The sequence below is a fragment of the Scyliorhinus torazame genome, chromosome 6 (assembly GCF_047496885.1).
Source record: "Scyliorhinus torazame isolate Kashiwa2021f chromosome 6, sScyTor2.1, whole genome shotgun sequence".
Classification (NCBI taxonomy): domain Eukaryota; kingdom Metazoa; phylum Chordata; class Chondrichthyes; order Carcharhiniformes; family Scyliorhinidae; genus Scyliorhinus; species Scyliorhinus torazame.
This window is the reverse complement of record NC_092712.1, coordinates 145,270,252-145,287,516: the sequence shown is the minus strand read 5'-3', so window position 1 is coordinate 145,287,516 and position 17,265 is coordinate 145,270,252. Positions and strand designations below refer to the sequence as shown.

The 17,265-nt window shown below is 46.2% G+C and overlaps 1 protein-coding gene across 6 annotated transcripts in view; it reads left to right on the top strand.

Annotated features, from left to right (window-relative positions):
• Positions 1 to 17,265, top strand: part of ikzf1 (IKAROS family zinc finger 1 (Ikaros)) — a 127,968-nt gene that overhangs the window by 13,633 nt on the left and 97,070 nt on the right. For all 6 annotated transcript variants that reach the window (XM_072508866.1, XM_072508864.1, XM_072508865.1 and 3 more), the window contains one exon: positions 2,979 to 3,098. In XM_072508866.1, coding sequence (XP_072364967.1) covers positions 3,029 to 3,098 — 70 coding nt within the window. In that variant the 5' untranslated portion in view covers positions 2,979 to 3,028. The remainder of the gene's footprint in view (positions 1 to 2,978; positions 3,099 to 17,265) is intronic.

The following is a 17,265-nucleotide window of genomic DNA, read 5'->3' as shown; positions in this document are numbered from 1 at the left end:
CAATTCCACCATTACTTCATAGTACTTAAGTCCTGCACACTCTATTTAAATGGCATCTGGAAAGACATCCACTCCCTCCAAGGCAATAGTATAATTCCACCTGTCTGAGGGCAATATTTTGAACTTGAACGACTGCCACCCTCTCCCCACCTGTCACACCTGAATCCCTCTGTCACACTTGAGCTGCCTTCGGAAGAGATTGTCTGTTGTTCAGCTGCCCCCCCTCCATCCCCCATGACCATTCTTGGAGCCTCCCTCTCTTGATAGCCAAGACCCGCCCCTGAGACAGCTGATGCCCTCCCTTCCGTGGACAGCCACATCCCAGTTTCCCTGGACAGCAGACACCCTCCTTTCCACAGACAGCCATGTCCCGGCCTCCCTGAACAGCTGATACCCTCCCTACCGTGGACAGCCATGTCCTGTCCTCCCTGGACAGCAGACTCCCTCCCTTCCACGGCGTGGTAGTCTGTATTAGGGGTATTACGGTACCTAGGTTGAGGCTGTAAGACCACTGGTGTGGGAGGTACCTGAGGCATGAAGATCATTGGTGAAGCCTGCCTGCTGGTTCCGCCCAGTAAGGCGGAGTATAAGAGTCTGTGTCTCCCTAGCAGCTGCATTCTGTACCTGCGCTGCTGGGGGAAACATCTAGTCCAATAAAGCCTTCAATTGTCTTCCAATCTCGCTTCTGGAGTTATTGATCGAGCATCTCACGGACAGCCAAGTCCCGGCCTCCCTGGACAGCTGATACCCTCCCTTCCACGGACAGCCAAGCCCCAGTCTCCCTGGACAGCAGACACCCTCCCTTCCATGGACAGCCAAGTCCCGGCCTCCCTGGACAGCAGACATCCTCCCTTCCACGGACAGCCATGTACCGCGGTGTCTATCTGGATAGCTGATACCCTCCCTTCCATGGACAGCCATGTCCCGGTCTCCCTGGACAGCAGACACCCTCCCTTCCACAGACAGCCATGTCCCGGCCTCCCTGGACAGCTGATACCGTCCCTTCCACGGACAGCCACATCCCAGTTTCCCTGACACAGTAGACACCCCCCTTTCCACAGACAGCCATGTCCCGGTCTGCCTGGACAGCTGATACCCTCGCTTCCACGGACAGCCAAGCCCCGGTCTCCCTGGACAGCAGACATCCTCCCTTCCACGGACAGCCAAGTACCGGTCTCCCTGGACAGCTGATACCCTCCCTTCCATGGACAGCCATGTCCTGGCCTCTCTGGATAGCTGACACCCTCCCTCTTTTGGGCAGCCATGTCCCAACCACCTTGGACAGCTGACATCCTCCCTATCTCGTTTGGACAGCCATGTCCCGCCCTCCCTAGACAGCTAATACCCTCCCTTCCATGGACCGTTATGCTCTGACCTCCCTGGACAGCAACCACTCAAGCTGAATGCAACAGCCCAACCTCCTCTCCTCTCCTCTGGTTCAGTGAAGTTCCCCATACAAGAAACGCAGCTCCCACTCACACTGGATTCATCTGAAAATCTATATTGTTTGCTGAAAGCCACGTTTAACCATTTGTGAATCTGGAGGTATTTGTTTCTTGCTTGTTGCCGATGTAATCATAAAGGTACAATCTAATCTGGCGATCATGGTTTTAATGAGTTTGCATGACATGCTAATGTATCAAAAATAGTTTCCCGCTGCTTCCCCCTGCTGCCAACTTACTTCCCAACTTTCATTCCTCCATTCGGAATCTGACATTTCACCTCCCACATAATCAAGTTCCCCTGCTGTCTCGCTTTCCGCTTCCGGGACCTTCACTAGATGCTGCCCCATCTTTTTCTAACAGTAAATTTATGGCTCAAGCAGTTTAATTCTTGTCGGAGTGTGGAACAAAAATATGAATCCAGGTTTCTTTAGAGTTGATCGCCTAGAATTCATGTTCATTCAACAAGTTAGGAGGCAATATCTCCTTGAAAATGTTTGAATATAAGCAAGTTCAAAATATTCGTACTGCATTTAATGTAATATTAAAAATATTGGGCAGGATTCTCTGTTGGCCGATGCCGGAATCGGAAAACGCGATTGGGTGAAGAATTGGTTTGGACGTCAAAATCGTGGCGGGAGCCGGTTTCACGCCAATTCGTAATTCTCCATCAGCAGTGTCGATGCGTTCCACTCCACACGTACAGTAAACACCCTTGACATATCATTAGCGTGTCCAACCCAGTATTCACCGGGTTGGGTGAATATGATCATCCGCCTCCACTGGGGGCAAATTCCAAGCGGCGAAGTTCACTTGTGCTTTTAAAAATCGTGAAACAGGCGCCGTGGCTGCTGAGGGGGAGAGAGGGATACGGGAAGTGTCCAACGTCACTATCGTTTTCTGAAAGCCATCCCACTGGCGGGGGGCTGTGCCAGGGCCGGGGCGTGTAGCGGGGGTTGGCCAGGAGGTGGGCGATGGGGTCGGGATGGACAGGCACGGATCACCATTACCGCAGCCCGCAAGGCAGCCAAGCAGCTGTGCACGCCGCTAACAGCCCACTGTGAACTTAGGGCCACAGGTCATATGGGTCTCCACCCAGGCCACCCCTTGGGTACCTTCAGGCCCCAGCCGACCCACAAACGGGATGGGCGCACTCCAGGGCAACCTTGTTGGCTGGGTTGAGTGTGTGGGGCGTGAAGTGTGTATAAGCGGCTGCAGCTTGATAGCTTCTGGAGTGTCAATCGCAAATCCAGCAAATCCCGCACTGTTTCTCATTGGGATCAATTGTGTTCCACATGTCGCTGGTGCTAGCCCCTCCACTGTCGCTGAGCCAGATTAGCTCGTGGAAGTCCACGAATCCTGCCCCGGCATCAACAATCTCCGAAACGGAGAATCCAGCTGACTATTTACACCTAAATAGTGCCAAACCATATTGCTAGAGAAACATTTCAGTTGTTTCACTATATCTCCCCTCTTAAATACATAAATTGTCTTTATTATTACTTGCTTATTGTGGCCATGTTTCTTTTTACCTAGGGAGTACGGAAGTTCTTTCTGTAAATGACCAACCAGAACAATTAGAGCAGATGCCTGTCCCTGAAGATCTGTCCACCAGTTCAGGGGGCCTGAACAATCTACAGGGTGAAAGAGTCATTGGTAAGTGCAAAACCTCCAGAATATTTACATGGAATATACAGCACAGAGCAGGCCATTCGGCCCAACTCGCCTGTGCTGGTGTGTATGCTTCACATGAGTCTCTTCCCACTCTGCTTCATCTAACACTATCAGCTGAGATTTCTGTTTCTTTCTCAAGTGTTTATCTCGCTTAAATGTATTTAATATTACTCCAGTATTAGATATAATGCTATTTATTGAAATAAATGCCTCTCCAGAATGACAAAGTATAATTTGAACCCCTTCAAAATAATGTAAATCATTTGAATTAACTAACAGTTTAACTGGAAAATATTCTGTGGTTTCCATAAAAAATCTGCAAAATAAAAAATGGTTTTGTATGTGCAAACACTTAGTAAAATATTTCCTACAAAATACAATGGTAATTTTTATGTGGAAATGGGCTTCAGAAGAAATCCATCATCGTTTTGCATGAAATCTATTGAACATACTCAAGAGTTTTCCGTTATCTGAGGAAATAATAGGAAACTATTTTTTGTGGTTCCCACGATCCCCCTTTATTTTCAAACCTAGTTTGCAATGGAGTCTTCAGACAGAATTTAATATCCATCCCATGGTGAGTTATGTGGGATGGGGGGCATTTATTCAAGTAGGAGGGAGGCAGATGGGAACCCTGCCACCTTCACCCCTCCATCCCAATAATATTTTTTGTGGCGGGAAGGCGCATCGACAACCTTCCCACCCTACTTCCAATTGAGGCCTTCAAGTGGGTAATTAATTCCCATATAAAGGCATCATCTCACTGTCACTGATATTTAACCGGGTGGGGGGAATCACCCCACATGGTGAGGAAGATGCTAGTTTTGATTCTGGTTTGTGCTGACTATACTGATTTTTGCTGGGGTGGGGTGGTGATGGGGCACTACAATTGACATCCTAGGAAGGGACAAGCTCAACAGCGTTTCCGCTAAGTGGAATTTGTTGCTGGAGAGTTTACGTAGGCAAAGAAGGAAAGGCTGAAATTCCGTTGGGTGAAAAATAGAACAGCCACATTTCTAGAATGGGTCCTAAAGCTGACTGTTAGCTGACCACATTGACATATACCCTGCTGTGGATGTAAACAGGGTGACTGAAACATTGCCTGACACAAAATGCTTTTGGATGTCTTTAGAGTACAAGGCAGCACAGTGGCACAGTATTTAGCACTGTTGCCTTACGGCGGCAGGGACCCACATTCAATTTCAACCATGTGATTCTGTCTGTGTGGAATTTGCATGTTCTCCATGTGACTGCGAGTTTCCTCTGGGTGCTCTGGTTTCTTCCTGCAGTCCAAAGATATGGAGATTAGGTGGTTAGGCCATGCTAAATTGTCCCTTCATGTCCAAATATGTGTAGGTTAGGTTACAGGGATAATGGAGGGGAGTGGGCCGAGGTAGAGTGCTCTTTCATAGGGTCAGTGTAGACTCAATGGGCCGAATGGCCTCCTGTACTGCAGGGATTCTATGATTCTATGAAATGTGTTATTTCTGCCTCTATTTCTCCTTGTCTACGCTTAAAATAAATCCACTTATTTTAAGTATCTCAATTTAGTAACCCTTCATCTTGTTAAACGCAAGCCTAATGTATGCAACTTGTTTTCATACTGAATTCCTTCAAATGGCAATTGGATGTATACTCGAAACTGAGACTTTGATACTCTGTTCCTTCATGCCGATGGGATTCTCCGGTACCACTGCAGTGAATCCGTCCTCGCTGGCAGTGGTAGTGAGCCGGACTCATAACGGAGAATCCCGCCCTGAAAAAGCGGCAGAGCTCCAGGGAAACAGTTCAATATAAATAATTGGACAATTCTTTCAAAGAACCAGCACAGGCATAATAGACTGAATGGCCTCCTTCTGTGCTTGATTGTGAGCCTTGGTATTCTGCTGAATTTGTGCTGTACCCCTCAAAACCAATAATATGCTTCCTGAGATGCAGTGTCCGAAACTGAATGTAGGATTCCAAATGGAGTCTCCCCAAAGTTCCGAACAACTGAACTGTAATCTTGTCCCATTTGTATTCCAGTTCCTTGAGACAAAATTCAACAACTTTGACTATTTTTGAGCTTGTGTGCTAATTTGTAATGATCGGTCTTCTTAGACATCCAATTCCTTTGCATCTTAATAGCTCTTCGTCTCTCTCCATTGAGGGGAGATGGTGACATAATGGTAATGTCACTGGGTTACTAATCCAGAGCCCCAGGGTAATATTCTAGGGGACATGGGTTCAAATCCCACCATGGCAGCTGGTGGAATTCAAATTCAATTAATAAAATCTGGAATTGAAAGCTAGTCTCAGTGATAGTGACCATGTAAAAACCCACTAATGTCCTTAAGGAAAGGAAATCTGCCAACCCTTACCCAGCATGGCGGCACTGCTGCCTCACAGACCCGGGTTCATTTCCGGCCTCCGGTGATTGTGGGAGTCTGATTTAAATATATTGACAAATAGGTGGGATGCTCCCCATCTCAATGAGATAAACAAGTTGGGGATGCACTCCTGGTTTTTATTGTTAATTAATTAATCACAGGCAATTAATTAAATTAAAATATTATCCTCTTCTTGACTGTCTGCTGCTGGAGAGTATGGGGGGTGGGTGCAGTAGGGGTGTTATTGTCAGGGCTATCTGGAGGTTAATTTTCAATGACCTTCACATGTACCTTCACTTCTGCCAATAATCACATGTGCAGAAGCTTATCAAATGCCTTCTGGAAATCCATACAGACAACACCCATAGCCCTCCATATGAGCCACAGTCTCAAATAAAGTGAGCAGATTAATCAGGCATGACCTACCCTTCATAACTCCATGCTGGCTTTCTTTGATCAGCTCTTCCTTATCCAAGTGCTCAGTCACACTGCGTCTGATTATAGATTTCCATACCCTACTCACAACTGATGTTAAACAGAAAGATCTGTAGTTCCTGCGTTCTCCCTCCTTCAGTAATGGAGTGTCGTTTGCAATTTTCCAATCCAAAGGCACAATTCCAGAATTAAGAAAGCTTTGGAAAATTGAAACTTCATTTTCTTACCCTATTTCCGTTAACACCCTGTAGTGAAAATCATAAGGTGTTGGAGATTTACCTATTAGGTTAATAAATAGATTATTTTTCGAAGAACCATTGCAGGTTTTCGAAAAAGCAGGTTGTGTAATCAGAGTTACATCTGTAGCCTTTTGTCTGTCAGAAATGGGACAGTTGTGCCCTAAGAATGGTGGGCAAATTATTTAGCCATCTATGAAGTAGTCCATGTGCGAATGCAACAAGACCTGGACAATATCCAGTAGCATGGGCTGACAAATGACAAGTAACATTCACGCCACACAAGTGCCAGGAATGACCATCTACAATAAGAGAGAATCAAAAGAAATCGCGCTTGACATTCAATGGCATTACCATCACTGAATTCCCCACTATCGACATCCTGGGGGTTACCATTGACCCGGAACTGAACTGGACTAACCATATAAATATTGTGGCTACAAGAGCAGGTTAGAGGCTGGAAATCCTGCAGCGGGTACCTCACCTGGCTCCCCAAAGCCTGTCCACTATCTACAAGGCACAAATCAAAAATGTAATAGAATACTCCCCACTAGCTTGACACCATGGGGCAGCACGGTAGCATTGTGGATAGCACAATTGCTTCACAGCTTCAAGGTCCCAGGTTCGATTCCGGCTTGGGTCACATTCTGTGCGGAGTCTGCACATTATCCCCGTGTGTGCGTGGGTTTCCTCCGGGTGCTCCGGTTTCCTCCCACAGTCCAAAGATGTGCAGGTTAGGTGGATTGGCCATGATAAATTGCCCTTAGTGTCCAAAATTGCCCTTAGTGTTGGGTGGGGTGACTGGGTTATGGGGATAGGGTGGAGGTGTTGACCTTGGGTAGGGTGCTCTTTCCAAGAGCCAGTGCAGACTCGATGGGCTGAATGGCCTCCTTCTGCACTGTAAATTCTATGAAAAGTTAAATCATTCAGGACAATGCAGCCTGTTTGATTGGTATGCCTTCCACAAACATTCAATCCCTCCACCACCGATGAACGGTAGCAGCCATGTATACCATCTACAAGATGCACTACAAGAACTCACCAAGATTTCTTAAGCAGCACCTTCCAAACCCATGACCACTACCATCTAGAAGAACAAGAGCAGCAGATACCTGGGAACCCCACCACCTGGGGTTTCCCCTCCAAGTCTCTCACAACCCTGACTTGGAAATATATCGCCGTTCCTTCACTGTCGCTGGGTCAAAATCCCGGAACTCCCTCCCTAATAGCGCAGTGGGTTGTACCTACACCATATGGATTGCAGCAGTTAAAGAAGGCAGCTCACCACCACCTTCTCAAGGGCATTTAGGGATGGGCAACAAATGCTGGCCTCGTCAGTGATGCTCGCATTCCATAAAAATGAATATAAAACAGGCAGCACATGGCCCAGTGGTCAGCGCTGGGACTACGGCGCTGAGGGCCCGGGTTCAAATCCCGGCCCTGGGTCACTGTCCGTGTGGAGTTTACACATTCTCCCCGTGTCTGCGTGGGGTTCACTCCCCACAACCCAAAGATGTGCTGGTTAGGTGGATTGGCCACGCTAAATTGCCCCTTAATTGGAAAAAGAAAAATAATTGGGTACTCTAAATCAGTGTTCTTCAAACTTTTCTTCCGGGGACCCATTTTTACCAACTGGCCAACCTTCGGGATCCAACCCGGCCGACCTTCGCGACCCACGCCGGCTGACCTTCGCGTCCCACGCCTGCCGACCTGCGCGACCCACCATTTTCTCTTACCTTGTTTGCTGCTGACAAAAATGGAGGAAATGGTTTTGGGTCCCTTTGGCCCTCGTACACGCTCCTCCAATAGAACCTGTTGGATGAAGGTGAAGCCTTCCGGTATCGGAAAGTATGGAGTCTCCATCTGTCGAAAGTTCTGAATTTTTTTCCTGTAAAACTTTATCAAATAAACCCCCCCCCCGAACTTGTAAAAAAAAATGAAAAAAATAAAAATTAAATGAATAAAATAAATGAATAAAAACCACTACAGAACTTGTAAAACAAAAAGATGCAACCGTTTAAAAACATAGCTGCCGCACTGCGCATGCGTGCCGATCATCGTGCGTACACGCGCAATGTGGGCGAATTGCTTTTTACATGTTCGCGGCCGCTGCGCGGGATTTGCGCAATCGGGAGCGCCGCAGACAACGGCTCCCCGACCCTCCCGACACCCGCCCGCGACCCACCCGCGGGTCGCGCCCCCGACTTTGAAGAACACTGCTCTAAAAAAAATTTTTTTTAATGAATATAAAACATAAATGTGTGCTCAGAAGTATTTCTTAAAACCCGTTCTTACTTCTCATTGTACTTTACCCAAGTTAGTTGTGTTTGTAAGAAAACAGCTCTGTGACATGCTACATGGCTGTGTGAATAATTCCTCACGGTGATTGTTGAATGTTTTATTATTGGTAGTATTTTTGAAGAGCCTTCGTTCAGGGTAATATCAAAACATTTCACCTCATGTGTGGGATTTTCCACTTCTCCCACCGCGTGTTTCGCATCAATGGAAGTGGCCCGCCATTGGTCGATGACGGTATCATCTGGTCCTGCTCCTGTCAAAGAAGTTTCTAGTTTTATGCACCATCGCTGGAAAACCCAGGGCAAGAGATTCGCCGTCGGCGGGACCAGAGGATCCCGCTGGTGGGGACGGCTGGAAAATTCCGATCATTGTTCTCACCAAAGATTTTTTTTTAAACTCCTGCTTGTTGAAATAATTTTATGCTTCACCCCTTATGAAAGTCCATGGGCAATATTTTCTGTCCAGGTTTCCGAACCCCTATTGACAGGCTGAAATGTGGGTCTGAAGCTTGCAATGTGTGGAAAATGGTCATTGTTCATGATTTTCACTGGAGTGGCCAATTAATGGCCAGGGGGCAGGCTCACCATTTTATAAAGTTTGATGGGTAGTCTCTCAAAACTGCAGTTTGAAAGGAACAGCAGACCATAATGGGAGGTAAGTCAGAGGATACTACTCAACGGAGGTCCTCTTCTCGCCACCATTTAAACATTTTAAATAAAGAATGAATTTGCCGCGAGGCCACCATTGTGGGAGGCTAGGGATTGAGGGAGCCCCTCAACAAGGCGGCCTGCAGTTGCTGTTACAGCTGCAGCAAGGGAAACAGGGAAGGCCTCTAGGCCTGACTTATGGAGCCTTCGCATCCACCCCACCTGGTCTATAGCCAAACACAAAGCCGGCAGGCACCTAAGCTGCATCCCCCTCTCATATCCTTCCTCCTTAAAAATGGCCTGGAGACAGGATGGAGATGGAGAGGAACAAGCATGCAGTCAGTGGTGCTATTTTTAAATCTTGCCCGCCTCCATTCTCAGCCCTGGTTGGGGCTCATACTCATACCCAATATTTCAGATCAGTTACTGGCCCCAGTTCCTAGCCGCTTGTGCGCAATGGGCTGATTCAACAACACAAGAATGGAGAAGGTCGATCACATTTTTGCTTGTGAATGCAAATACGGGGTGCAGTTTTAGTTTCCAATTCACAGTATATAGTTCATTTTATGTACTTGACTCTTGTGGTTATGATGTTTTTGTAATCGTACAAAACAGGAAACTGAAGGTACATTCAGATAGATTAAGGAGCTACAAATCAATATGTGTGCATGCCACATTGGCAATGCCCCTGGTTTTCATGGAAAAATGGACAGAATTGTGGAATATGATCATCAAAACACAAGAGGGCTGGATTCTCCGTCGGCGGGATCCTCTGCTTCGCTGGCAGTGCACTCACGTCCACGGATTTCCCAATGGCGTGGGGGATGCCCACTATGGGAAACCCTGTTGGCTGGCTGTCGGGACGGAGAATCCCACCCAGAGTCTTATGTAAGCAGGGAATTCTATTTATTTGTTCAATCCCTTGTGTTGCGACTAAAATAAATGCTTCCTAAAACAAATAAATACTTCAAAGTTTAGGTAGCTGGGAACCTTGTAATTAGCCTCACAAACGACAGCCCAATTTTGACTAGGATGAAATGAATGAAAATCGCTTATTGTCACAAGTTGGCTTCAAATTAAGTTACTATGAATACGCAGTCCGACGACCTGAAGCGTAAGTGGGAAGAGGAGCTCGGGGGGGAGATGGAGGACGGTGTCTGGGCCGAAGCCCTGAGCAGAGTAAACACGACCGCAACATGCGCCAGACTCAGCCTGATCCAGTTTAAGGTCGTGCACCGTGTGGCCGACATGACGGTGGCCCGGATGAGCAAATTCTTTGGGCTGGAGGACAAGTGTGCTAGATGCGCCGGAGGGCCGGCTAACCATGTACACATGTTCTGGTCGTGCCCTAAACTCAGGGGGTATTGGCAGGGATTTGCAGATGTCATGTCCTGGGTATTGAAAACTGGGGTGGTAATGAGCCCTGAGGTGGCAAACTTTGGAGTTTCGGAGGACCCGGGAGTCCAGGAAGAAAGAGAGGCCGACGTTCTGGCCTTTGCTTCCCTGGTAACCCGGCGACGAATACTGTGAGCATGGAGGGCCTCAAAGCCCCCGAGGACTGAGGTATGGCTATCGGACATGGCCAGCTTTCTTGGCCTAGAGAAAGTCAAGTTCGCCTTGAGAGGTTCGCTACTAGGGTTCGCCCGAAGGTGGCAGCCATTTATTGACTTCTTCGCAGAGGAGTAAACGTCAGCAGGGGGAGGGGGAGGGGGGGGCTAGGGTAGAGTAGAGTAGAGTAGAGGGATATTGACGCAGGTCTTGGCGTGAACAGAGCCGTGGCTTGCACCATGTTTAATTTGTGTCTTGACTTTTTTTTTGTACTGTACAATGTCACTTTTTCTATATGCCTAAAATACCTCAATAAATTTGTTTGTTAAAAAAAATGATGTTACTGTGAAAAGCCCCTAGTCGCCACATTCCGGCGCCTGTTCGGGGAGGCTGGTACGGGAATTGAACCGTGCTGCTGGCCTGCCTTGGTCTGCTTTAAAAGCCAGCTCTTTAGCCCTGTGCTAAACCAGCCCAGGATGACAGAATTTCCTTTCTGTAATTCTAAGGGCATGTACTGAAATGAATTTCGGCCATCACCTTTGGTTTTCGTATAATCTCAAGTCTATAGCTAATTGCAATATTTAAATTGCAATTGTCACTAGATTGCTAAATTTACTGCAAACTTCAAAGAAGGACTTCTGCAGGAAATGGAAATATCTGGTTGGGCAATAAAGGATTCTCTTCTAGCTTAAGGTGAAGAAACCTTATTGGGGAAGTAGCAGAGGAAGGATTTATTTTCTACATAGAATTCTTAATAGGTCAATGTGTTCGCGTCAATGATTAAGTTGATCTATTCCTTAAATGCTCCCTTCAACGGGTGGAATTCTCCCAAGGCCCCACCAGCGGCTCGATAGCCGTGCCGATGTGAAACTCGTTTGGAACAGCGTGATGTGCAGATGTCCTGACTCACCTCATAAATGCCTTGGGCATTCAACTCCGGAGTTCAGGATGGAAGCTGCCTGGACCCTGGAACACTACAACAGTGGGTCAGGAGTGCATCTGCAGGTCGACCTTCCAGATTAGATCCATCTTCCAGTCTCAAGAGGTCCATCATCCTTCTCAGGAGGTCTATCTTCTGGCCTCAGAGTGAGTGAACCTGGAGATCCATCTTAATTTTCAGAAGGTCAATCTTCTGTCTTCAGTAGTGAGCCAGTGATGCTGGATGCTTTTTCAATATAGAGCCTGGACAAGAGGCAGACTATGTGCCATCCAGGCCTACCTTGCCCCACTCCACCCCACCGCAGCACTTCGATTCAAAATGGGAGAATTCTGCCCGATATCTTTCATTGTGGAGGAAGGATTTACTTGTGCCTGAATTATCATGTTTTCTTGATGGAGGCTGCTTGACCTGCTGAGTGTCTGTAATGTTTTCCATTCCTGTTACGGATTTGCAGCATCTGCAGTATTTTGCTTTTCCTGGGCTACAAATAAAGAGATTCCCTCCTCTAACACCTTGAGAAGAATAGCATTAGCCATGAAATTCTTTAATTTTTCATTTGTCAGAGCAAAATCAATACTCAAATCTTGTAGAATAAAAGTTCTGATCAGCAAAGCTTTTGCACAATCACTCATACAACAATTCTGTACATTGATTTTTACACAGCTGTTAACCTATTAATTGTGGATGTGTCAGTGCCCATTCAAAAATAATGAATACCTGTGCAGAAATATAGAATTTACAGTGCAGAAGGAGGCCATTCGGCCCATCGGGTCTGCACCGTCCCTGGAATGAGCACCCATTTAAGCCAAAGTCCCCATCCCTGTAATCCCACCTAACCTTTTAGACACTAAGGGCAATTTAGCATGGCCAATCCACCTAACCTGCACATCTTTGGACAGTGGGAGGAAACCGGAGCACCCGGAGGAAACCCCCGCCATACGGGGAGAATGTGCAAACTCCGCATAGACAGTCACCCAAGGCCAGAATTAAACCCGGGTCCCTGGCACCATGTACATAACACAACAAATAAAACATTCATGTATATGGAACTTTGCAAAGGAAAAGCCTTCTGTATATTTTAGAGCATCAGATCAGATGTAAAGAGTAATTTTATGAATTGAGCATACATATTAAGAATTCAAATACATGCTCTCCAAGAATTTTCATCTTAATGCACGATCAGTTACACTCAAAGACGAGGTTGTAACATAACTGAAGGCTTTAATCGACTAGAACTGTTCCCCAGCAGCTTCGGTACAGAAAGTGAGGGCTGCTGGGACGGCACCGGTTCTTATACCCTGCCTGTTAAGGCGGAGCTACATACCAACAGCCAATGGTAACCTCCTAGGTTTAACCAATGGTCTTCGGCCTCTTGGGTACTGTAATACCTGATAATACCACACATCTATTAAAATGACTGCATGGAAACTTCAAGGTGGACTTGCTGGCACTCCCACTGGTGGTGGGAGATGTTCCCTGCTGGGAATAGAATTCCACAAATTTATCCAAATAATCTGCAAGAGATCTTGGCTGAACAAAATAAAGATGTGCCAGTTGACTTTGGCATAGACGACAGACAATAGAGCTTAAATTGTGCCTCATATCCCCTTGTAATTTATACAGCCCGGCTTTCAAAATTGATGGAATGCCTGCAAAAAGTAGCAAAACACCTAAACGGGTAAAACAGGTTTCACAACAACCTTGAATAGCGACAAGATATTTTCAAATCTGTCACTTGACACCCATTATGTTGATACAGTGATTTAGAATTGCTACAGTATCCCTTTGTTGTCGGAAAGGTTCATATTTTTATGATTTCCAGAATGGGAGCATACACCACGAATTCAGGAACAGAGGTCAGTGAGTCATGGGATTTTCTACGAATTAGAATAGATGCACTTACATCCGTATCCAAATTCTAATTGCAACCTTATTGCCTGCAAGCATTAAGCACTATTATTCACCTCAAGAAGTCTTTGACACACTTTAACACACTTTAAAGCTATGTTGACTACATGGGAGCACATAGTTAGCACTGTTGCTTCACAGTCCCAGGGTCCCAAGTTCAATCCTGCTTGGGTCACTGTCTAAACTGTCAGCACGTTCTCCCCGTGTCTGTGTGGGTTTCCTCTGGGTGCTCCGGTTTCCTCCCACAAATCCCTAAAGACGTGCTTGTTGGGTGAATTGGACATTCTGAATTCTCCTTTTGTGTACCCGAACAGGCTCCGGAGTGTGGCGACTGAGGAATTTTCACAGTACTTCATTGCAGTGTTACTTGTGACATTAATAAAGATTATTATTAGTAGTATTTCTAAATGACGAGGTTGAGCAGCCATTGGGGCTCTCCTAACTTTCAGTGAAAACTAACAGTGGATAAATGAGAGAATCCCCAAATTCTTATGATGTTACATTTTTATGGGGTGCTAACTGCAGCAACACAACCTTCTAATCACAGAATTGTTAGAGTGCAGAAGGAGTCCATACGACCCATCGTGCCTGTACTGGCTCTCCAAAAAAGCATCATAAATGAAATGAAAATTGCTTATTGTCACAAGTAGGCTTCAACGAAGTTACTGTGAAAAGCCCCTAGTCGCCATATTCTGGCGCCTGTTCGGGGAGGCTGGTACAGGAATTGAACCGTGCTGCTGGCCTGCCTTAAAAGCCAGCGGTTTAGTCCAGTGTGCTAAACCAGCCCCTTAAAGTCATCAATAGCAGCAGACACTGGGATAACGTGCAGACTCTGCACAGTCAGTGACTCAGCGGGGAATTGAACTTGGGACCCTGGTGCTATGAAGCCACAGTGCTATCCACTTGTGCTACCGTGCTTCCCAACACGGTATGACTTAATGCTATTCCCCTGCCTTTACCCCTTGCCACTGCACATTGTTTCTATTCACGTAATAATCAAATGCCCTCTTGAATGCCTCGATTGAAACTGCCTCCACCATGATAATGATAATGAAATGCTATTACCACTATTAAAAGTTGATTAATTACTTATCTCATCATAAAAGTGCTTGGGAGAAAAATGCATGGTGCAATCGAATTTCATAGTAAGCTTGAGGGCGACTCCAATCCAGAACAAGAATCTTAAACAAAGCCAATGAAATAGGTATGAAGAAGAAGCTAGCTACGGTTGATTGGGTAAATGAGCAAAAAGGTATGGTGCCAATAAACAGTTGGAAACATATACAGAAATGATTCAAAATGCTCAACAAGATATATTCAATTGGAAAAAAAAATTCAGCAAGCCCTTTCCCTGGCTTCAAGGAAGTTCAGGATTGCATTAGGTTAAAAGAAGAGCCTTATAAAGTAAACTAGCTAAACATACACAAACAAATTACAAGAATGTTCCTAGGTTATGAAAAAGGAAAGTAGTTAAAGTAGATGTTGATCCCTGGTAAACGTTGGGCAGCACGGTAGCACAAGTGGATAGCACTGTGGCTTCACAGCGCCAGGGTCCCAGGTTCGATTCTCCGCTGAGTCACTGTCTGTGCGGAGTCTGCACGTTCTCCCCGTGCCTGCTGATATTGATGACTTTATGTTCTTCATTTTTATTATCCTCTTGGTTATGCTCTATGTGATTTGCACATTCTACGATAAGGACAGATTCAAAAATTTCTTACCATTTCCAGATTTCCCCACATAATTTCACCTGTTTCTGTCTCTAAAGAACATAGACCAAACAGTGCAGAAGGAGGCCATTCGGCCCATCGAGTCTGCACCGACCCACTTAAGCCCCCATTTCCACCCTATCCCTGTAACCCAATATCCCCTCCTAACCTTTTTGGTCACTAACGGCAATTTATCATGGCCAATCCATCTAACCTTCACATCTTTGAACTGTGGGAGGAAACCTGAGCACCCAGAGGAAACCCATGCAGACACTGGGAGAACGTGCAAACTCCGCACAGACAGTGACCCGGGGGGGGGAATCGAGCCTGGGACCTGGGAAGCCACAGTGCTATCCACTTGTGCTACCGTGCTGCCCACGCAAAATAAGAGTTCATGGAGTTGAGGATAATATATTAGCATGGATGGAGGATTGGTTAATGGACAGAACATGGAGATTAACAATAAATTGGCTTTATCAAGCTGGCAGGCAGTGGAGCTCTGCAAGCATCACTGCTGGCGCCTTTTATTCTTCAATGGCATGAGGGCATCACCAGTAAAGCCAGCATTTATTGCCCAACCGTAATTGCCCTTGAACTGAATGGCTTGCTAAGCTATTACAGAGGCAGCTAAGAGTCAACCATGTTGCTGTGGGTTTTCTAGTCGGGTGTAGGCGAGACCAGGTAAGGACAGCAGATTTCCTTCCTTAAAGGACATAAGTGAACCAGATGAGTTTTTATGACAATCGTCGCTAGTTTTGCTGAGACTAGCTTTCAATTCCAGATTGATGAATTGAACTCAAAGTCCACCAGCTGCCATGGTGGGATTTATTTAAAGCCGTGACCAAGAGCATAAAAGGGAGCATGGACACATGACTATGATTGAGTGAGACATAGATTGAGTGAGGAGCTGGGAATTTGGTTCAGGTAGGAATTAGGAGCAGGAGGGGAAAGAGCTGCTCCATTTACTCAATTCCTTCAGCCGCCAGTGGTTCATAGAATCATAGAATCATAGAAGTTTACAGCATGGAAACAGGCCCTTCGGCCCAACCAGTCCATGCCACCCAGTTTTTACCATTAAGCTAGTCCCAGTTGCCCGCACTTGGCCCATAACCCTCTATACCCATCTTACCCATGTAACTATCTAAATGCTTTTTAAAAGACACAATTGTACCCGCCTCTACTACTACCTCTAGCAGCACATTCCAGACACTCACTACCCTCTGAGTGAAGAAATTGCCCCTCTGGGCCCTTCTGAATCTCTCCCCTCTCACCTTAAACCTATGCCCTCTAGTTTTAGACTTCCCTACCTTTGGGAAAAGATGTTGACTATCTACCTTATCTATGCCCCATATTATTTTATAGACCTCTATAAGATCACCCCTAAGCCTCCTATGCTCCAGGGAAAAAAGTCCCAGTCTATCCAGCCTCTCCTTATAACTCAAACCATCAAGTCCCGGTAACATCCTAGTAAATCTTTTCTGCACTCTTTCTAGTTTAATAATATCCTTTCTATAATGGGTTTCCGTGGGTTTCCTCCGGGTGCTCCGGTTTCCTCCCACAGTCCAAAGATGTGCGGGTTAGGTGGATTGGCCATGATAAATTGCCCTTAGTGTCCAAAATTGCCCTTAGTGTTGGGTGGGGTTACTGGGTTATGGGGATAGGGTGGCGGTGTTGACCTTGGGTAGGGTGCTCTTTCCAAGAGCCGGTGCAGACTCGATGGGCCGAATGGCCTCCTTCTGCACTGTAAATTCTATGATCTATGATAATAGGGTGACCAGAACTGCACACAGTATTCCAAGTGTGGCCGTACCAATGTCTTGTACAACTTCAACAAGACGTCCCAACTCCTATATTCAATGTTCTGACCAATGAAACCAAGCATGCCGAATGCCTTCTTCACCACCCTGTCCACCTGCGACTCCACCTTCAAGGAGCTATGAACCTGTACTCCTAGATCTCTTTGTTCTATAACTCTCCCCAACGCCATACCATTAACTGAGTAGGTCCTGGCCTGATTCGATCTGCCAAAATGCATCACCTCACATTTACCTAAATTAAACTC